The sequence below is a fragment of the Sminthopsis crassicaudata genome, chromosome 3 (genome assembly GCF_048593235.1).
Source record: "Sminthopsis crassicaudata isolate SCR6 chromosome 3, ASM4859323v1, whole genome shotgun sequence".
Lineage (NCBI taxonomy): Eukaryota > Metazoa > Chordata > Mammalia > Dasyuromorphia > Dasyuridae > Sminthopsis > Sminthopsis crassicaudata.
Genome location: NC_133619.1, coordinates 590573082 through 590595376, shown reverse-complemented (window position 1 = coordinate 590595376; position 22295 = coordinate 590573082). Strand labels below are relative to the sequence as shown.

Here is a 22295-nt window from a genome sequence, read left to right as displayed (position 1 = left end):
CAGAAGAAGCTCAAGGGACTCAAAGTATAGAAAAGATGGGGCAGAGGAAAGAATCTGAGACTGGGAGGTAAGATTCCCATCCAAATGGGAGTCTTTACTCTCCTACTGACTCCATTTAATTTAAGCATTTATCAAGTGCCTGAAAATCTAAAGATGATCTAAAGATCTAAGGACAACAGCTCTGTCCTCTTAAGAACTCACTATTTGTTCCCGATTGTCCCTAGGACTAAATATAAACTTCTGTTTGGCACTGAAAACCCTTTACTGTCTGGCTCCAGCCAGGCTAATTATATGCATTGCTCCCTTTCTGACCTCTGCAGGCAGGCCACACTGGCCTTTTTGCTTTTCCTTAAAATTCCATCCCCCATCTCTCTGCTTTTGTGAAGACTGATCCCCATACACTGATGCACCCCCTGCTCATTTCTTCTTAGACTTCCTACCAGTTTGAAATTATATCCAAAATGTTACTAACCCATGCATACCCCCTTGCTCTTTATATTTATCCAAGATACCAAAGAAAGGGGGAAATAATGCCTATATACAAAATTATTTATAGGATTCCTTTTGTTAGAACAAAGGAGGTGTCCTTCAATTTGGGGGATGGCTGAACAAGCTGTTGTATATGAACTAATGGAAGACTATGGTATAGTAAGAACTTATAAAAGGGATTGTTGCAGATAAACCTGGAAAGACTTACATGAACTGATGCAAAGTTGAGTGGGACCAGGAGAATAAATGATACTATAAGAAATTGTAAAGAAAAACAACTTTGAAAGATTTTTTAAAATCTGATCAATACAAGAATTTTAGAGTACGCCTCCTGACAGAGAATGATGGATTCAAGTAGCATAATAAAGACATAGATTTCTGGACTAGGTCAGTGTGGCTTGATGCCTATCCATATATTACAAGAATTTTCCCTTTTCCTTTCTTTTCTGAACTTTGTTGATTGGGTGGGAGAGAGAGGGAGCCTAGGAATAGGGTAGTAAACAGGAAAAGCAAGGAGGATCATATAAAGCAGTTTTAAAAATATACACAGATGGAAAGGAAGGCCAGAAAGAATCCTAACATCAGGGCAACTTTGGAATTTACACGTGTGTGTGTGTGTGTGTGTGTGTGTGTGTGTGTGTGTGTGTACACACAGTAGAGACATAATTTTAGGTGTAATTCTAATGTTCTGTTCTTTCATTTAGAAGTGCTCATTATTAAATTTTTCATAAAATTAAGGAAATGTAAAAAAAAAAAAAATCCCTCCAGTTCAAGCACTGTTGCTATTGTTCTTTACTATTATCAATCAACAGACATTTATTAAACACCACTTATGTGCTAGGCATTGTGCTGGGGGTGGGGGAACCAGAGAAGGTCATAGAAAAGATTGTATCTGAGCAATCTCAAAGGCACAGAAATATAGTGACAGAGATAAAGACCTCAGATTTTCAGCTAGAAGGGACCTTCAAAATAAATGAATGGAAAGACAGGTTACTTACTACATCTTCTAGCTCAACCTTATTTTTACACATATGGGTCCAAAGAGGGAAAGAGACTTTCCAGCACCAGACAGATTCGTAGCCTAGAATTCAAAAGTAGAACCTAACTCTAAATCCTGTGTCCTTGACAACAGATTGTTGTTGGCATGAGAAAAACCTGGCTTGAATAGATGAAATTGAGAGAGGTTGGAGTTTGGAGATCAGCTTGTGAAGTATGGATGAAAAGAAGTTTTTAAAAAAAAGATGAAGAGTGAAACAAAAACACAATAATGAAACCAAATCCCCAAGGGCAATGCCAGGGTATAGGTTGCATTTTATCTTGCAGTAATCGATGATTTTTTTTTTTTTTTTTTTTGAGGCAGTGGGGTTAAGTGACTTGCCCAGGGTCACACAGCTAGGAAGTGTTAAGTGTCTGAGACCACATTTGAACTCAGGTCCTCCTGAATTTAAGGTTGGTACTCTATACATTGTACCACCTAGTGCCCCCAATCCTCTGATGATTTATGAGTGGTAAAGACATATGGCCAAACAGGGGTTGCATCATTTTCGCAGCTGGGTGATCTAGGAACTGATGGCTGCATATTGACTTATATGATGTTAACATCCATTTTTTATTGAATTTTTATTTTATACAATTTTTCCAGTTACATTTTAATCTGTCTGAAAAGCATTCTCGTCTCATTTCACACTTCTGATCTAGGGCATACTGTTCCTCCTCTATCTTGAAGAGGACCATGACATTGGGAAGGTGATGTCATGACATGCAAATGACTTGCATTTCAGGCAGGGTATATGGCTTGTCACTGTAAAACTAGAAGTCTGGCCTAAATGATCTCTAAGAACTCCAAAGACCAAGAAGGAACTAGTCCTTTCATCTTTTTGGATTCAACAGCCTGGGTTCCTCTTAGCTCTTTCCAAAGAATCCTTGGTGTTTTTTCATAGAGGTCATTAGGGTGACAATCAGTCCCTACCAGCAAACCAACCAGCAAGACTGGAAAGAGGAAGAGGCCCGGCCTCTTTGCCCAACTCCTTCCTCGGAAGGGGGGCCACTGCCGTCAGAACATGCATATATGTGGGAAACCCCAACAAAGGGTGTGAGTGTGTGTGCAATGGTGGAACCCAGCCCTGGACTTCCTAAGAAGGCAGGAGGCTTTAAATGCTGGAACCGAGGTTCCCCTTCTCAAGTAGGAGAACCTGTCTTGCAATAGTCGCATGTCTTGGGTTTCCTTTTAGAGGATGGAAGTCACTCCAAGCTGGCTAGCAGGATACAAGTTGGAAGGAACCTTGCTTCTCTCCCAGAGGAAGGCGTCTTGTTTTAACCCACATAGCCTTATTAACTCCTTGTTCATAACTCCCTGCTGAACTGATCAGAATTCTGAATGTCTTCTATCAAGCCCAAAGCTACCTTCCTATAACTTCTATTTGCTGCTTTCCTCGGAAGACATACCTAATTTCCTAATTCCACTCCAGTCAGAACCATGAAATAAAATCCAACAGAAATACCACACATATAAAACTAAAGTCAAAATTTTATTAGTAATACAGCAGAAAGCAACCACTCTTATCTAAAATATACCTTTCCATAAACCCACATCTCCCCCACATCTCCTGCACAGGCATGCCTCTTAATGGAGGTCAGAGATATCTGTCTGAGGCTCCTGACTTGCATGCAGCACTGTTACCATCTGGGTATAGTCATATCAGGGACTATTGGGGGTTTCGAGTCTCTACTGTCTCTACCCCAGATTCTCAGGGGTCTGGGAGAAAAAAAAATACACTTAAGAGAGGCAAATCATAAAGCAGACATGGTAGCCACAGCAGGTACAAGGAGAGAGAGAGATTCTTAAAAACCATCTTTTAAGTACTAACATGAAACCTCGCCGGCCCTGGGGCATCATTGGCGTACATGGTTGGGGGGCCCTGGCCGGGGCCTCGGAGGGCACACGGTGCCCAACCAGCCAGTGAGAGGCTGTTATCCTAAGGACAGAGCCTGGAGAGAGGGAGTCAGAGATGCTGAGGAGGGAGATGGACTCCTTCCCTCCCTGGCTGCTCCTCCCCTCACTCCTGTCCTCGGAAGAAAGAGGGCTTGGGGCATTAGCCACAGGACAAATAGTATTGTCTCATCATTAAACTCTGATACAATGTGTACCAACAGGGCAATCGCTTCTGGTCTTGAACGGAGACTGAGATCCAGAGAAATGAGAGACGGAGACCTAGAATAGTAGATGAGAGAGACAGAGAAACAGGGGAGTTAAGAGAATGAGATAGCTCAGAAAGTCAGAGGAAGGAATGAGAGGGGAAGAAAGAGGCATATGGAACAGAGACAGAGAAAGTCAGAGGCAGATAGTCTTCGTTAGTCCAAGACCAGAATCAATTGTTACAGTATTTCTTTGGTTTCAGGGATCCCTTTCTTGCTGTAAGATTCTCCCTCATGTAGATGCTCAGGAACCCACGGGGTTCCTGTGCCAAGAAAAGGGGAGTTGTTAAAAACGAGTCTGGTCCTTGTAATGTCCCAGAACTCCAGGGACAGACAAGGGGCACTGTCATAGTTAGACTGGGCTTAGTGGGAGACCAAGGCAGCCCCCTCCCCAGGCCCATACCCACCCTTTGAGGGGCTGTGAGTGCCACAGGGAAGTCTCCATGGGTCACCCACTTGGGTTCTGAGATTTGTAGCTGAGGATCTCAGCGGCCAGCTGCTGGGGGTCCAGAAGCTGCGGGAAGCGTCTCATCACAGCCTCCACCAGATGTGGGGGGAAGATACCACAGAGCTTCACACGCAGGTTGGCCCGCTCTTTGGTGAAGCTATCTGTCCCAGCTCCCCACGAAGCTGCTTCAGCACCATAGGCTGCTGGGGAATTAAGTAGGTGGGGATCCCGAAGGGTTGGGGGAGCCCTAGCTGCTGTGGGAGGGGGCATTGGATAGGGCTCTGACCAATACTCTCGTGGGGCATACCCCAGAGGTGGAGGATACTCCGCTGGGATGCTGAATTGCCCAGTACCCACAGGGCGGCCGTAGCCTGAGAATGAAAGGGATGAGGGGCTAGGGGGATGCTCAGGGCCATAGGGCAGATGACCTCGACCTAGGAAGGTGCATCTCTGTGGGTTGCTGCCACTGCCCCCAGTTCTAGGAGGTTCCCCAGGCTCCCCGTGACTGCTCCCGCTCCCCCGGCTGCCCCAGAGGTCTGACATTTGACTTTCCAGGGAGCCGATGCCCGAGTCAAGGCAGTCTTGGGAGATGTAAGAGAGGGAGTCTAGGGGAGGGGGTCCCCAGTCTGTTGGGCCAAAGCTCATGCCCGGCAGGCTCCTGACTTGGGTGTAAGTCTTCGTGTGCCCATCCCCATTGCCTCTGGAAGCTTGCTGGGCCCCTGGGAACTTCTCTGGCAGCCAGTGCTCTCGATCATTCTTGACAGGCAGGGATCCAGAGGCTGGAGTGGGTGTGGGTGAAGGCTGGCGGCATTTCTTGTCTTTGGCAGGGGCCCGGGGTGGGGAGAGCCGGGCATTGGCTCGAAGTTCATCTGCTACTGAGCGCTGGGGCTGGCTCGGCCTTTCTGGGTGGTAGAACCGACACTTGATCCCATATGTACACTTCTTGCCTGTGGGGAGACATATAGGAGTGAACCAGGTGAGGACTAAGGAGATTCAGAGGGGACAGTAAGGGTAATGGGAGAATAACGGCAATAATCTTCCTTGCTCCCACATTTTCATCCCACTCCTCATCTAAAGAGGAGGAAATGGAGTTTACAGTATCCCAGAAACATAACACAAGGGATGTCACCTAGCCCCACGTTTTACAGAGGTGGAAGCCACAGCTCGGGAGAGGTAGAACTGGGATCCACAGCTAAGACCTAGCTCCCTTCTCTGACCTGGGAGTCAGAAGTGTCCGTGGAGGCTCCTGGGTGGTGGGGTTAAGTGAGGGGCAGAGGAGAGGGAAGGAGGTGTTTGTGGCCAGGCTTACCATAGGGGCAGGGCTGTTTCTTGTGCTCAAGCATGAGAGGTTTCTTCCGGAGGAAATTATCCAGACTGGGTCCATGTCGGCCAAGGGGATCATCGGGTGGCATGAACCTGTCAAAACCAAGAGAGAACGTTAGTCCCCAGCCAGATGTCCCTAGTTTTGTGACATTGGAAGCCAGGTCTCTGGCTTCTGCTTCTATAAGGTTCTGAAGAGACCTGAGGGACCCAGGGACCAGCATCTATGGAGTTTCAGATCTTCTGATGACATCCCCAATATGGCTTAAACTTCAAACACAGCCCAAAAACTCAAAGCCTGCTCATCTTCTTTCCCAAGTGTGTCAAAGGTGACTAGGGTGGGGTGTTAGGAGGCCCTGGACCCAGCAGACACTTGGAACATCATCTGGGCTGGACTATAAGGTTGGTATTTATATATACCATAAAGATGGCATTTAGTTGGAACGAAGAGACCAACCCATTTTATTTCAGAGGAAGGAACAGGCCCAGGCAGGGGAAGGGATGTGTCTAAAGTTACCTAGCTACTAAGTAGCAAGGCTGGCACTGGACCAAGGCTCTCTGAACCTGCCTGACTCATTCTGCTTGGTCTTCACTTAATGACCCCAGCTGGCCCAATGAACCAATAACCACTCCTGGGCAGGACTACCTGCCTGCTAACTGTTCAGGACAGGTACTTAGTTAAGAACAAGGGGAGCCTTTCCTTCCATCCCCATGCCTTTGTGCAAGCAGCCCCCATATCTGAACGCTATTCCCTGACCCCTGTTATTTTTTCATGGCTACAATATATTCCCCTAGGTAGCAGAAAAGTTCTTTCAGACCAGTGTCATTCAATTTTACGTCCCCAGTTGCTAGCACAGTGCCTGGCATGGGGCATATGCTTAAATCAGCATTTTAACTAAGTGGAATCCCAGAAGACCCTCACTACTCCCTTGCAGGCCGGGAAGGAGGATGAAGGACGTACTTATCATTGACAAAAGAGTACATGAGCAGCCGGTCCTCTATGAACTTCTTCCATTCCAACCGCTCGCATTGCAGGTCCCTGTAGGTGTCATTGGAGACTATGATGCCATCAGAATCGAACGCCAGTTTCACTATGAATCGGTCATCATAGCACACGACCCGCTTGCCCCCCACGCGCCGGGACGGCGTGAATACCAAGATCTTCTTCTTCTCCAGCTCGCGAAGGATGTGCTGATCTGCAGAGAGTATGTGGGAAGCCAATGATAGGCAGCCACAGGATTGCCTGCCTGGGCTAACTCTTCTGCCTCCAGGACTCGGGAGTCTCACCTTTCAGAGCAAGGGCCCCTGAGTGAAGGGCTAATGTTTCCTCTTCTCTGTCTCCAGTCCTGACTACTGAATAATTCTAACCCCCTTTTCGTGAATTATCTCATCCAAGCCTCCAAATAATCTTGTGAAGAAGCTATTATCACCCCCATTTTACAAATTAGAAAATTGAGGCTCAGACTGATAAAGTCACTTGTTTGTTTTCTAACTAATGTTAAAGGTGGGATTTGAAACTTCCTGGTTTATTACCCCTTGAAAGTAAATACAGACTTGCTTTCCTATTTGTACTCCCAGGGCTTGCTGCAGAACTTGGCACACGGCGATCATTTCCCTTGACTCCAAGTCTAGCACCCTATTTACTCCATCACGTAGTCTTCCCCACAGCAGTGAGGGTTTGAGGCAGTAAAGATACTAAAATAAATGAGACTGTATCCCATATCTCAGCTATTTACTAGCTGTGTCACTTACCTCAGGGCAAGCTACTTCACTTCAAGGAAGTCACTTATAACTTTCTGGCCCCAGTTTGCAGATCTAAAACCAGTGGGACTGGACTAGGTGGCCTCCAAGATTCCTTCGAGGTTGACCTCTAGGATAATATGATCTTTCTGGGCCTCAATTTCCTAATCTGCACAATGATGAGGTTGAAAGCAGATGAGGATTGGGCTAGGTAGCTCTGAATTCCTTCCAGTTCTAAATCTGTGATTCTATCTGCTGGGAAATTGAACTGACTCAAACACTGGCTCAATGCAAAGTGTATCTGGACCTGCTGGTTTCATTTTGAACTGGTAGGTTGATTTCAGTTTAAATAACTTCACAAGATATTTTTTCTGAGGGGAAAAAAAGGAACTTCCCACCCTACTGGGGTTCTCAGATCAGTAAAATACAGCCTTCTTTGAATGTGGTGCAAAGTATGAGGGCCCTAAGTTTTTCTCCATTAAGGGACTTGCCATGGCTGAGATACTTAACCTGTCAACTGGTCCGAGTTGAGAGTCCTGGCTAATTATGCTTAGATTAGCTGTGTGAACCTCAGGGAAGCAAGTTTCTCATTTACAATGGGGTGCCTTCACCGCTGACCTCATGGGCCTGATGTGAGGCAAGCTCTTTATAAACCTTCAAATATTTTAGAAATGGGATCAACTTGATAACCATCAAGAAACAACAATCTCGTCCTTGACCTTAACCCAATCTGTTCTGGACACTGCTGGTGTTGGCAATACCTATATTTCCCTTTCCCCTATGCAGCAACCCACATGTCCACTAAAAGGTCCCAAGTAGCTCTTTTCCCACAGAAATGTGGGGTCCTCAACCTAGATATCTTGCAAGGCAAAAAAGGGTTTCCTGCCCAGAGACAGGAAAGTCGATGCAATGACAATCCAAAAGAGAGAGAATAGAACAATGTATAGAGAAAATGCAAAACTGCTGTCTGGCCCCCATTTTTCTGAATCCCTGCTTGGGGTAGGGGAAGCAGGGAGAAGGACATTCTCTCCCAAGACCCTGGCTTGGCCAACATTCCCTGAATAAGGGCCTTTCCTATTCCTGCCTTTCTTCCCACTGTCAGAAGCTCAGAGAAGGTTCTATATGTCTCCCCCCTTACCTGTGATGGGCACATCGGGACGTGGCTGCTCCTTCCTCCACAAGGGGACAAACACTGTGATATCTGAGTGGCCACGTTCCAGGAACCAGTTGACAGCCAGCAAGATGCCCCGACAGGAGAAAACCTCCTTATTTCCATGGCTAGAAGGTGGATAGAAATCACAGGGTCAATCTACACAGAAGAGGGAGGAGAAAACAAGTGACCAGAAGACACAGTGTTCAATTATCATCAGGCCAGAGAGGAAGGGAGAGAGACTTGGCTTCTATTGTTACTGCATGTCCTCTTGATGACTCCATCTGAGGAATGAGAAAAATCGGGTCCTAACAGGGAACTCCCTTGGGCCATCTGGCCAGTCTTCCACAGCATCACAGCAGGGAATTCCCCTTTGGCCCTATCCCCCTCTAAAGGGAGGGAAAACCCAGGAATCTGGCAGCCCCAACTCCCCATGGGCTCAGACACACCTGGCAACACAGAACATTTGAGTTTTATGCCCACTTGGGGCAATGTGGCAGATTAGAAAAAAAGAGTCAGAGAATCTAGAGTTTGATTGACTTCTCTGTGGGCCTCAGTTTCTCTTGTGTAAAATACATAAATCTCCAAGGTAGCACACTTCAGCTCTAAAAATCAATGATGCTATGACCCTCTACATATAACTGTAGCTATATTACCTATCCAAGTAGATGGATTTAGAGGCAGAAAAATTTCAATTCAAATTTGGTCTCAAGCTTTTTCTAGTTGCAGGACTTTGTGCAAATCACTTAATCTGTCTGCCCCAATTTCCTCATGGAGATAATGGTAGCACCTCCCTCCCTCAGGGGTGTTATGAAGCTCAAATAAGATATTTTCAAAATTTTTGCAAACTTTAAAGCCCTACATAAATATAGTTATTATTATGATGATGATTGTTCTATGACTTCACCTCACCTCCAACGAGATAAAACTGGCCAGTGAGGCAGGATCTTTAACCTCTTGCCCAATTTCCTACATGAATTTGCTCTATGTGATATGAACCAAGTCCCTCTTCTCCCAATTTCCTTATCTGTAAAAAAAAAAAAAAAAACCCAAGGAAAAACCACATCATTTCCTACTATAAAAACAACTCAAGTAATTTAATGAAATTCTTGAATTCTATAACCAGGAGTCAAGAAATCTGGGTTTTGAGCCCCAGTTCTGTGGCGTGTGTGTGAACATAGGCAAGGGAATATTTTTCCTTTTTAGGATTTCAGTTTCCCTGTTTGAAAAAGTGTGTGTGTGTGCATTTAAAGTTCTTCAAAGGTCTAAATAGCAAATAATTTAAACCTTCCCATTCCACTTCCTTTCTCAAGACAGAAATGAAAGTCAAAACTGTGAGACTGAGTAAGCTGTTCTTGGAAGTTCATAAAGAGGATAATGATCATTTTAGATTTAAATAAACCCCATACTCATATCCTATTATCATAAGGCTAAGGGGAAGTAGACCTAGATGGATTTAGGAATCCTTAGGGGGAGACCAATAGTTCTGACCTAAGGCATTAGGAACTCGGTATCTCTGCTGGAGATCATTTGGCCTTTCAGTATGAAAATTCTTTTTTTAAATTTTTTTAATTTTATAATTATAAAATTTTTTGACAGTATATATGCATGAGTAATTTTTAAAATAATATTATCCCTTGTATTCATTTTTCCAAATTTTCCCCTCCCTCCCTCTACTCCCTCCCCCCGATGACAGGCAATCCCATATATTTTACATGTGTTACAATATAACCTAGATACAATATATGTGTGTAAATACCATTTTCTTGTTGCACGTTAAGTATTAAATTCCGAAGGTATAAGTAACCTGGGTAGATAGACAGTAGTGGTAATATTTTACATTCACTTCCCAATGTTCCTTCTCTGGGTGTAGTTGTTTCTGTCCATCATTGATCAACTGGAAGTGAATTGGATCTTCTTTATGTTGAAGATATCCTCAGTATGAAAATTCAATTCAATAAACATTTATTAAGTGCCTGCTATGTGCCAGGCACTGTGGGGGGCACAGGTCTCCCACAAAATGGATACAAAGAGACAAAAGGCAGTTCCAGTTTTCAAGGAGTTTATAATCTAACAAAAGGGACAACATGAAACAAATATATAAAAAGTAACCTGTATAGAGGATAAATGGGTAATAATTAACAGAGGGAAGGCACTGGGGTTAAGAGGTGCTTGGGGAATACTTGTCATTTCTTTCAGCTCTCCATTGAAAGTCTTTCTCCACTGCCCCAACAGAACCTGAGCTCTAGAATATGATGCTGGGCAAAACCAATCTCATAATACTTAACATCCTTAGGATTTGAGTGTGTGGACTGTCTAAATGAGGAGACTCGCCAACATGATCTACGGCCAGAGAGAATAGGATTAAGAATTGGGGGAGAGAAGGCTATTTTAAACTGTGATCTTAAAAATCACAGGATCTGAGCTGTGGAGCTGAAAGGGACCTAGTTCACCCCCCTCAACTTACAGATGAAGAAACTGTATCCCACTTAAGTAACCCGCTCAAAGTTAATAACAATATATATATATATATATATATATATATATATATATATATATATAAATGACAGTTATCTAATACAGGAATTGAATCCATGTCCTCTGGATTCAAGCATTCCAGCTATGACAAATTAGTTTAACCCCTTAACTTTACAAATAAGGAAACTGAGGAATAGAGTTAAAGTGACTTATGTCATAAGGTCACACAGTTAGGAAGAAGCAGAAAGAGGATTTGGGCATTGAAGAAATCTACCTTTAGAATCCTCCTGCCACCTAATCAACTGACCTTAGTAATCTAAACTAGAAGATTGAAATTTCTTCTGGGTCCTCCTAAGAACTAGAATCTATTATCTTTATATCTGGGTGTTTGCATTTATTTGTACAATGCAAGTACTTGTTGAAATTTTTCATTCCTTGGATTTGCATTCCCAGCAAGGGAAATAGTACCTTGAATCTGGAAAGAGTCTCTGGAAATGCTTGCTGATTCACTAATGTAGCTGTCACTCAAGTGTCTTTCACCTAGGGCCATGAATTTTTAAAAATTTCTATTCTGAGAACTATTTTTCACTATAATCAGTTTCCTTTATAATCCTATATAATTTATTTTATGTATTTAAATACATTATTCTGAGAAAGGGTCTGTAAGCTAGATCTAGTAGGTCCAGGACATAGACTTTAAAAGCCCTGCTCCTTGGGGGGCAGCTAGGTGGCGCAGTAGATAGAGCGCCAGCCTTGAATTCAGAAGGACCTAAGTTCGAATCTGGTCTCAGACACTTAACACTTCTAGCTGTGTGACCCTGGGCAAATCACTTAACCCCAGCCTCAGTAAAAAAAAAAAAAAAAAAAAAAAAAAAAAAGCCCTGCTCCTCTAAATAAACTCCCCTAGATAATCAGCTGTGAATGACTTTGCTGTTTTCAGCAATACAATGATCCAAGACTATTCTGAAGGACTTATGATGAAAAATTTTATTTTATATTCAGTTAAAGAACTGTCTGAATACAGATTGAAGCATACTTTTTTCTTAATTTTATTTTTCTTAAAGGTTCTTTTTTTTGGGGGGAGGGAGTGCTCTGTTTTCTTTTGCAACAATGACTTTTATGGAAATGTTTTGTTTAACTTCATAATGGGGGGGAAGTGGGGAGGCAGGAAGGGAGAGAATCAGGAACTCAAAGTTTTAAAAACAAATGTTAAAAATTGTTTTTACATGTAACTGGGAATAAAATTTTAAATATAAAACCCCAATAAACAAACTCCCCTAGACTAGAAATTTGGGGGGGGGGAGAAGGTAATCCCTAATGTAGGTGTGGAATGAGACAACTAGACATCTGGGTTCTCAGTACTGAATCTCAGTCTCCCAGTCTATAAATTGGGGATAGTGATCCCCATTTTCCCCCTCTCAGTGGAAAAACACTGTTATTGTGGTTAAATAAAGACTTTCTCCCCTTACCCCAGCATGACTATGAGGGCAATCAGGAGACAAGAGGCTGGTAAACCACCCCCTGTTCTCCCTATCAATTCAATCCCCAATGGTTGCTATGTAACCAGGCCCGGCTGCACATTAACTCAAGGTGGTAGAGGGTTTCCAAGCAATCAGGGCCTCAGTGACTTGGGTTGGGAGGTCCAGACTGCCAACTCCCTAGCCCCACTGGCCTCTCTCCTACTGCCTATTCCTCCCTCTCTCTCTGCACTCCCCCCTCTATCCCAAATGAGAATTGAGAACTCATACATCTGGCAAAATCAGACAGACTAATCTTACGTAAAGAAGGCAGTGCTGCTGAAAACCACATCCTGTCGGGGATGTTCCCATTTCTGGGGCGTCTGTCCGCCTGCCCACTCTCCTACCAACCAAGCCCAAAATTAACCCAGAGAGCAGCTGGGGAGAGGGGCAAAGAGCTAGGGCAAGAAGTTCCCAGAAAAGGATACCAGGAGGCTGAGCAGGAAAAAAGGAGGAGGCTAGGAAAATAAATGACCCTTTCATTATTAGCTGGGTGAGCCCCAGTCTCCTCCAGAGCTGAATTTCCCCTTCAAAAAGAAACCTTGAACCTTCAAGTTCCTTTCAAAGAATTGAGTCCATTGGATTTTTTTTTTTTTTTTTTTTTTTTTTCTGAGCTCAAACTAGCTCCATCTCCTCTCCACTGGAAACCCTCTTCTCTGGGGAAGAATATGTTTCTCTCTCCCCTTTCTGTGAAGCTGAGATTTGTGGAAGACCTTAGCTTAAAAAAGGCCAAGGTCTCTCATTGTATCCAGAGCCATCTCCAGTGATTCTGATCAGTATCTGGCCACTAGACCCAGATGGCTATGGAGGGGAAAGTGAGGCAGGTGACCTTGCAAAGGTCTCCCACTCAAATTCAATTCACTTGTAGTCATGGATCCCTTCGAGAAGGGAGGACAAACAACAACCACTTCTGTGAGTCCTCTGTTCATTCTGTCCCCTGCTTGGGTGTTCTAAACCCAGCTGGCCAGGAAAAGACCAGCTGGGGCAATTAGCTAGCTGGCTAGTCCAACCCTCCCTCCTTTTAGAAAGACAGAAGTTGAGGCCTAAAGACATCAAATGATTTGTTGAAGGTCACACTTATGACCTTGGTGTGTGGCAGGGCTAGGACTAGATCAGAGCTCAAGACTCTTGCTTTTTTTGTATCGCCTACCTCAGCTGCACTGAGCCTCAGACAGATGGGAATGGAGACACACTGGTGGGTGATGCTAGATGAGGCCTGGGGGCAGGTCTAGGACTGAGGTAGGCAGCAATAGACAGAGAGGAAACAGAAGATAGCCTCCCTCTCCCCCTCCAGACTCCTTTCCCTTCTCTTTTCCCCCACTCTCCCCCTAGAGGTTTAAAAAATTTCCTCTGCTGATTCAGGAGGGATACTCCTTGGTCTTAATCTTTCCCTCTTCAAGTCTAAATCCTGGTTTTGTTTAAAGCTCAGCTAAAATCCAACCTCCTGCAAGAAACCTTTCCTGATCCTCCTTAATTCTAGTCATATTTATCTGGTCTTTACCTCTATGGGTTTGTTTGCATATTGTCTCACCTATTAGACTGGGAACTCTCTGAGGGCAGGAGCTGTCTGCCTCTGTGTATCTCCAGGGCTGGTGCACAGTAAGTTCACATAAATGCTGGTTGGCTTGATTAGATTTTAAGAAGTTGCCAGGAGGCACAGAAGGTTGCCTCGAATCACCCATTGCTAAGACATGTTAAGCATAAGGCCTTGAATTCGGGAATTTTTGACTGTTAGGCTGGAATTCATTTGAATGAGAAACTGAACACGCAAATACTCTTAGGCTGAGCGAGGTTAGTCACAGGAAGTTTCCTGGAAGAAGCCAGCTGGCCTAGGTGTAGCACACACCTTCATCTCCCTACTTCTTGCAGCCGAGTGGGTTTGTGGGGATGGGGGGGGGAATGAGGCACATTATGGGAGCAATCCCATTTACTCTCACAGCTGGTGGCTCCTCAGCTCTGAGGCAAAACAGCCAACCTACTCCTGCCTTAACCCACATGCATAAACACGTCAGAAAGGCCTCTTCTGGGTGTGGGACAGACACGTGCCAACACACCCACACACTTACCCACCTGCTCACAGGGTGGGCACTGAGTCTTTCCTTGGGCCTCCCCCACAGAGAAGACTTAAGGTTCTAGCTAGCAAACCAGGGGCTATTTGCTCTTGGAAGATTCCTGAGCCCGGCCCCTTCCCTCCAAGGATGGTCAGACTAACCTTAGAAAACCTCCGGAGGAAGGGGAAGTGAGGGAACATTACAGACTGGTATTCTCCCCTATCATGGCCCATTAGGAAGGCTCCCATGGAAGCTACTGGGCAGAGAGCTTTGAATGAATGTGAAACTCCCCTTTTCCCCAGGATCTTAAAAGCTCCCCTTTATTTTTTTCCTCAAGTCCACTTTCTCTCTAAAGTCTCAAACTCCCTTCTCTGCCCTCTTGTTCCTCTTCCACCTTGGGTAAACAGAACCCAAATGAATCTTCCACCCAGTTTCCTTTCAGAAGACTCAGTCTTTTTTTTTTTTTTTTTTTTTTTCCCCAGGCAATTGGGATTAAGTGATTTGTCCAGGATCACTCAATTATGTGTCTAAGGCCATATCTGAACTCAGGTCTTGCTGATTCCAATTCTCTCCATTGCACCATCTAGTGCAAGTAAGAGAATCTACCCAATATAGCTTTTGTGGGGAGGGCAATTCAGTGGGAAGCAATGGACAGCCACATCATGCTTGAGGATTCTCCAAGTTAAAGTCTCCATTTCTCACTACTCCATGATGGAAGCTACTTATTTTTGTCCCTGTGTTCCAGGGTCCAGCACAGTGTGGTTAGAGCTGCTTGGAAGCCAAGAGACATTCAAGTCCCTCCTGACATATGCTTATGAAGGTGCTAACTTCTCCAAGCCCTCTTCTGAGACAGTTGAAGGGAATGTGCTGACTGGCATTGGCAAGGAACTAAATCTCACCTGGGAGTTTCCTAGGCAAGAAACCACAGCTCCATAGCTCAATCTCTAAAGTATAACACAGGACCAGGCACACAGTAGGTGCTTGAAAAATGCCAGCTGAATCAAAAACGTGCCTCTTCTAAGCTCTGACAATCTCTAATTCTCAGCTTTAAATGTTTAATAAAAACTTTCTTTCTAATCAAAGTAGCTTGTCCCAGAGCCTGAGGAGGAGGGGGGAAGATATGGCCAAGCAGGCTCTCCCAGAGTCTTGGGAAAGGAGAGAAGAAGCCCTCCCCAGGTAATCTGATTTGGCAACAGGCTATAAGAAAATTCCCTTAGAAGGAAATGAGAGGTTAATTTCCACCCGATTTGCATATGGTGGGGGCGCTGGAGGGGTGGGGGGTGGAGGGGGGTTGTAGTCAGGCAGGGCAGGGACCCAGTTTGCAACACAGCCAATACAGGAAGTCAGGGCTGGAATTCCCCTCCTGGGGAGCAATGAAAACCCCAGCCAGCAGGGGACTGTGGTCCCAGCCCAGCCTGACCTCTCTCCTCTCCCACTCCACATGGCTTCCAGGGCTGGGCAGGGCCTTTCTGGCCTGCTCCAGGCCAGGCCCGGCTGGATTACCACCCCCTCATCCTCCCTCCCCCACACACTGTAGTCCCAGCAATCTACTACACACATGCCAAGGAGCAGATAGGTTTTCTTCCTCACCCTAAAACTGATAGTAAACAAATACAGCAGAGAAGTCCCCTGCCCTCAAGTTGTTCTCACTTACAGGATCTGGAGACACCCCAATAAACATTACACATTCAAGGCCACTGACAACTAGTCCCCTTCACACTATCCTGAAATATCAAACCCTCAAATCAATCTCACAGCAGACTGTCACCCAATCCAAAATCCACATTGAAGGCTCACAGATTTGGAGCTGAAAGGCCAACTAAATCAATAGGGCATCAGGCACTGGGCTAGGTCTGAGGTTACAACAACCTCTGCTCTTAAGGATCTATTAAAGGAGTCTAACCCTCATTTTAGAAATGAGGAAATGGAAGTCCAAAGAGGGTCAGAAATTGCCCAACATTACACAGGGGAATGGGGATCTTGGTCCAGGCCCTCCCACTTCAAATCCAGAATAACAATTCTTAATCCAACCCAACATCATCACATATTACATATCTACTTGGAACAGGTACTATGTTAGGAAATAAAGACAAATTAAAAAAAAAATCCTTGACCTTGGAGACATTCAATATACACATATCCAATTATTATACAAACCAGTACTCACATCCTACACAACACAATCTCATAACACACAGAGACTCCCAACTGATCCTAAACTCATACCACACTGGAAAGATTCCACATTATTGTTCTCACTCACTTCAGTTAGCCCAATCATCCAAGTAGAGATCTCCCAATTCCCATGGATACCAACAATGAACAGCATGAGGAGCAGAAGTACCCCTCTGAAGCTAGAGCTGAACAGGGCTGTGACAGGGAGGGTAAAGGTCAAGAGCCCCTCAGAGTTATGATCCACCACTAATCACTAAACTGTGATTTGTCAGACTTTCTCTCAGAAATCCTTTCCCTGACCTCCAGGCAGCCCCAAATCCAACTTGTCTTGTTGTGAGTTCAGAACTGGATTTGCCTGGCCATGCTAGGGATTGTTAAAATGGGGAAAGCTGAGAGAGATTAGAAGTCCCCAGTATCCAAGGCCATCCTAGCTACTCCCTTCTCTATCAGTCTAGACCAGTATGGCTCTCATGGGGTAAGAACAGCAGGGCCAGGAACTTGAAGTCTTTGAAATCTGCTGAATGACCTTATCCAATTTTACCACAGTAAATCTATGATCCTTCCTATGCTGTCTGACCCAGTTTTCCCATATATAAACGAAGGAAAGCATGTCACTAACTGCTCAAAATCAGATGTGTTGTATTTTACTAACACTCAAGAAACTGAAGACTGGAGATTGCAGTTAATTTTTTTTTTAAATTACATTAGCAACCCACTCAGATTTATGAGTGGGCTAAAAATTTCTACTTCATTGGCTTTCATTTTATTGAAATTTTATGGGAAGGAAACTGACCGAGGTCATACAGAGTCAGCATTTAGAATGCAGATCTTCCTGACTCCTGGTCTCAGGCTTAAGCTTAAGTATGACCATTTTTCCAGGACCTCCCAGTAATATCTCTAGGACCACTTAACCCTTAGCATCCAGCTGGGGCCAGAGCAGAAAAGCTGGGAATGCAAGCCACCCCATTACCTTCTCTTTTACACAGGGGTGTTCCTGCCTAAACCCAACATGTCAGAAGGCGCTGTCCCTAGTCAGCTCCAGGAAGCACCTTCCCCATGTCTCAGGGCTCTGGCAGGGACAGTCCCCTGAGTCAGAGGGGCAGGTGACTCACTGGCTCACCTGAGGTCTAAGCACTTGGCTCACCCCCTGGGTCCACCTACTCACTTGACAAGCCAGGAATTGACCGCTTTTAATCCAGGTTCTTTCAGGCAAAAATAGTTGGGGGCAACTCCCCCCATTTGAGGAGGAAGGGATATCTTAGCATCAAGAGTTTTTATATTTGTCAAAGATCTTACATATAGCCAAACAACCCTTCAAGGCAAGAAAATTCAGCCTCACAGAGATTAAATGACTTTAACATGGCCATGTTAAGTAGTAAATGTAAAAAAGTGGCAATTTCAACCCAATCCTTCAGAACTCCAAGCCTGGAACTCAAACCATTAGTCCTTCTTTTCTCAGAGAGATAATGAAGCTGGTATTTTCTGGAAACTGAAAGCTCCCATGTGCTCCAAATTCTTTTGAACATGAGGAAAGTGAGGTCAGCAGAGAAGCAAACCTAATTCTCTCCCATGGGAGGAGACCTTTCAAGGAGGAAGCCCTACTGGAATGCTGATGTCTTATCATCCTAGAAGAAATGTAACATTTTAGATGGTGTACCTGTGTCTTGGTGATGGTAGAATTAGGGAACCCTAATTAAATGAATGCTTGTTTCACAGACACCCCCCCCAAGCCTGCCATATTACCCATGCTTGTGTGACCAGGATAACTATCAGGCTCAGATCTGCCTATAGGACTGCAGTGAGGGCCAACGACAAATATGCTCATTTCATTCCAAACTCTAAGTAAACTGGCATGAAAACAAAGACAAAATGCTATCCGGGGAGAGTGAACAGACCTCATGGCGACATTGCTCCCGTCGATAACCACTGGTCTCAGGTTACTGGCTTCCTTGTCCTCAGAGGGTGGAGGGCAAGGGGAGGGTGTCTTTGGGGTCCCTCCACCTCGGGGTACCAGTGGGGGCTCCGTAGGACCATCCAGTGGGGCTTCCCGCTCAGTGGCTGGCCCGTGTTTCACCAGCTCGCCCAGGACGGTATTGGTGTCAGCCTGGTGTCCCAGCTTGTGAAGGACCCCCTGGATCTCCCCGGACGAGTAGCCTAGTTTCCGGAAGAAGTCCATTTTCATCTGTAGCTCTGTATCATCCAACCCTTCTGGTTGGCCTGGCTCTGGGGCACTCATCACAGTTTTGTTGTGTGGGGAACCAGACCGGCTGGTTTGGGGGCTCTCCTGCTGTCTGGGAAGGAGACCCAGGCTGGTGGGTCCCAGAGATACATTCTCCTGGACAGCCGAAAGATTCATGGCAGGATTGGCTTGATGTGGAGGGCCCTCATTTCGAGGAGTAAGGACCTCGGGGGACCTCTGGTCCACGTTCATCCTTCTCTTCCTGAAGGCTCAAGTTCAAGTTCCCAGTTCCTTCCAGCTTCTGTAAATCAAAAAAGTAGATGCTCACTTAATCAGAGGGGTCAAGGTAGAATTATGAGAGAAGAGGTGGGGGGCATTTATTTGGGCCTATGTAGAAAACTGTAAAAAAAAAAAAAAAAAGTACTCTGATCTGAATTTGGAAGACCTGGATTCAAATCCCCATTCCCGCCACTGATTTTTGACGCAACTTGGGCCAATCACTTTCTAATTCTGAGGCTGCTTCCTCATCTCTAAAGAAATTTTTTTCCCTCTCAGTTTTGAGGTTTAGTGAGTGATTCTGCAAATCCAAAATCTCCAGTACTCTTAGCCATCACGTTGCCGGGGAAACTGAGGCCAGAAAGGCAGTAACCGGAAAAGACTCACAAGCCCCGCCTCTCTAACAGCATCACCTTCCCAGTAGGCCCGGGAACCCAAGACCTCTCCCAAATTCTCCCCCCCACTCTCACACAAAGCTCTTCTGATTAGGGGAAAGGAGAACTCACAGACCATCCCTCCCCTGATTCTGGGCAGCTGTTTCCAGTTCTATCATTTCCCAAACCTCGTGGCCATCCCACTAACTAGGAAGAGGGTGAGGGAGGGACCTGATAAACTCGCAAATTGGCAAAGTGTGACGGGGGGAGGTCAAGAAGCCAAACTAAACTCGGTGGCGAATTCATCCCCTCCAGCCAAGCTCGATGAAGACCTGGCCAGGGTCCCAATCTCATCGTAGAGGTGACGGTGGGGAAGGGAAAAGAGAAGAGAGATCGCTCCAGATCCTGTTTCTTACATCCAGGCTAGAGGCAACGGTCCCAAGCACTGCCAAGGTCACGGAGCTTGGGCACCCGGAGGGAGAAGTTCCCAAAACTGCTGAAGGGGCAGAAAAGTACGAAAGAAACTTTCCAGGGAAGAGAGTTGGAGAGAAGCAGGGGAGAAATGTGCCATCTGGCCAGGCTAATCCTCGCCCAGGGAGGTTAGGGACAGTTCTCCCCCACTCCGCCCCGGGCCCAGGAGGCTCCGGCCTTTCCAGAGGCTGGCCTGTCTCCGGCTTCCTCTTCAGGCCCAAGGCGATAGCTGCCCCCCCCCCCTTTTAGCCCCTGAGGCCTCTATCAGTACTTTCGAGACAACTTCAGCTAAGTTGGGGGAGGACCGCCCCGGGCTCGAGCTGGGACTAGACCATTCTCCCCTTGCCCCCCCCCCCCCTTCACCCACCCATCGGCGCCGTGATCTTCCTACCCGGCCGTGCGCTGTGCCCAGCAGTGTCTCCATGGGGGTCCGACTCCGGGGGGCAGGGCTCGTCCCCGGGACTTTATACCGGGGGGTGGGCAGGTCCCGACAGGTGGCGGCGGTTTCGAAGACTCGGGAAAGCTGCGGAAGCCGACTGCCCTTTGGGAGGAGAAGGAGGAGGAGAAGGAGGAGGCGGCGGGGCCGGGCCCGGCCCCGGTGGAGAGGCAGGAGGCGGAGCAGCCCTCGCCACCGCCCCTTCCTGCTCCTCCCCGCTCTCCGGCCCGGCCGGTCCTCCCCGCTTCGCCTCGGACACGCCTCTCCGCTCCCCAAACTCTTCCTCTGGCCACCCCGTAGCCCTTCTCTCCTCCCGGGCAGCTGCAGCGCCTAGTTCGGCGTCGGTCTAATGGCCTGGCCCGGACTCTCCTAGCTGGCCGAAACCACCACACTCTGCCCCAGGACTAGCTTCTCCAGCCCCCGTAAAGCGCGGTTTCCACGTGGGTTTGGGGCCAAGGAAGAGGAAGTGGGGAAAGGGGAGGGCGGGCTCATGGGAATTGCCTCGGTCTACACCTGGTGTCCCTTCTACGTCCATTCATTTTTCAGGCCTGTGGGAGTGGGGATGAAGAAACAGGATTGTATAATAGAAAATGAGCACAGGCTCCTGAGTTCAGAGACCCGGGTTCAAAATCTAGGGCGAGCCCCTCTGGGGCTTCTGTTTTCTGCAGTTCCCAGATTTGTAAAACGAAGGGATTGGATTAGATAATCTCTACATTCGTTCTTGCTCTGAGTTTGTCCTAAAGAGCTGCACAAGCCCTGCCGTGCAGGTACAGAGACACTTGATATACTCCCCAAGTAGTCAAGCAGCTAGGGTTAATGGGAAAAGCTGGGTTTACTTACTTTGAGCACGAATCACGTCATTTTCTAAAGACCGTTTTCTCATCTGTCAAAAGGAGGGTAATAATTGTAGCTCACAGAGTAGTTAATGAAGATTAATCAAATATGATAACCTATGCAATATCTAGGCTACTTTTTCTTTTTTTTTATTAATTTCATAATTGTAACATTTTTTGACAGTACATATGCATAGGTAATTTTTTACAACATTATCCCTTGTACTCCCTTCTGTTCCGTATTTTTCCCCTCCTTCCCTCCACCCCCTTCCCTAGATGGCAGGCATTCCCATACATATTAAATATGTTATAGTATATCCTAGGTACAATATATATGTGCAGAACCGAATTTTTGTTGTTGTTGTTGTTGCACAGGAAGAATTGGATTCAGAAGGTAAAAATAACCTGGGAAGAAAAACCAAAAATGCAAACATTCTTCTCTGGATGTAGCTGATTCTGTCCATCATTGATCCATTGGAACTGGATTAGATTTTCTCTGTGTTGAAGATATCCACTTCCATCAGAATACATCCTCATACAGTATCATTGTTGAAGTGTATAATGATCTTCTGGTTCTGCTCGTTTCACTCAGCATCAATTGATGTAAGTCTCTCCAAGCCTCTCTGTATTTCTCCTGTTGGTCATTTCTTACAGAGCAATAATATTCCATAACATTCATATACCATAATTTACCCAACCATTCTCCAATTGATGGCATCCATTCATCTTCCAGCTTCTAGCCACTACAAAAAGGGCTGCCACAAACATTTTGACACATACAGGTCCCTTTCCCTTCTTTAGTATTTCCTTGGGATATAAGCCCAGTAGTAGCACTGCTGGATCAAAGGGTATGCACAGTTTGATAACTTTTTGGGCATAATTCCAGATTGCTCTCCAGAATGGTTGTATTCTTTCACAACTCCACCAACAATGCATCAATGTCCCAGTTTTCCCACATCCCCTCCAACATTCATCGTTATTTGTTCCTGACATCTTAGCCAATCTGACAGGTGTGTAATGATACCTCAGAGTTGTCTTAATTTGCATTTCTCTGATCAGTAGTGATTTGGAACACTCTTTCATATGAGTGGAAATAGTTTTAATTTCATCATCTGAAAATTGTCTGTTCATATCCTTTCACCATTTATCAATTGGAGAATGAC

At 45.7% G+C, this 22295-nt stretch overlaps 1 protein-coding gene across 2 annotated transcripts; it reads right to left on the bottom strand.

Annotated features, from left to right (window-relative positions):
• Window positions 1-2998: 2998 nt before the first annotated feature.
• On the bottom strand, window positions 2999-20501 carry ZC3H12A (zinc finger CCCH-type containing 12A). Of its 2 annotated transcripts, none has more exons than XM_074305181.1 (6): window positions 20255-20501; window positions 18459-19043; window positions 8331-8470; window positions 6414-6648; window positions 5442-5548; window positions 2999-5079 (listed from the first exon to the last, which is right to left on the bottom strand). In XM_074305181.1, exons 2-6 carry the CDS (start codon window positions 18992-18994, stop codon window positions 4133-4135), a joined length of 1965 nt encoding a protein of 654 aa, XP_074161282.1. In that variant the 5' UTR covers window positions 18995-19043; window positions 20255-20501; the 3' UTR covers window positions 2999-4132. The 2 variants fall into 2 exon arrangements, with proteins under 2 accessions (XP_074161282.1, XP_074161283.1); XM_074305182.1 differs by having other exon boundaries at window positions 20231-20351.
• Between the last annotated feature and the right edge of the window lie 1794 nt (window positions 20502-22295).

Excerpts from the sequence above, each read along its gene's own strand:
- ZC3H12A (XM_074305181.1), bottom strand. The coding sequence starts at position 18,994 with ATGAACGTGGACCAGAGGTCCCCCGAGGTCCTTACTCCTCGAAATGAG. Across the intron at positions 8,471-18,458 it reads GGGAGCAATGTCGCCATGAG|CCATGGAAATAAGGAGGTTT; the intron begins GTCTGTTCACTC and ends TCCACCTTCTAG. Across the intron at positions 5,080-5,441 it reads GAAACAGCCCTGCCCCTATG|GCAAGAAGTGTACATATGGG; the intron begins GTAAGCCTGGCC and ends GTCTCCCCACAG.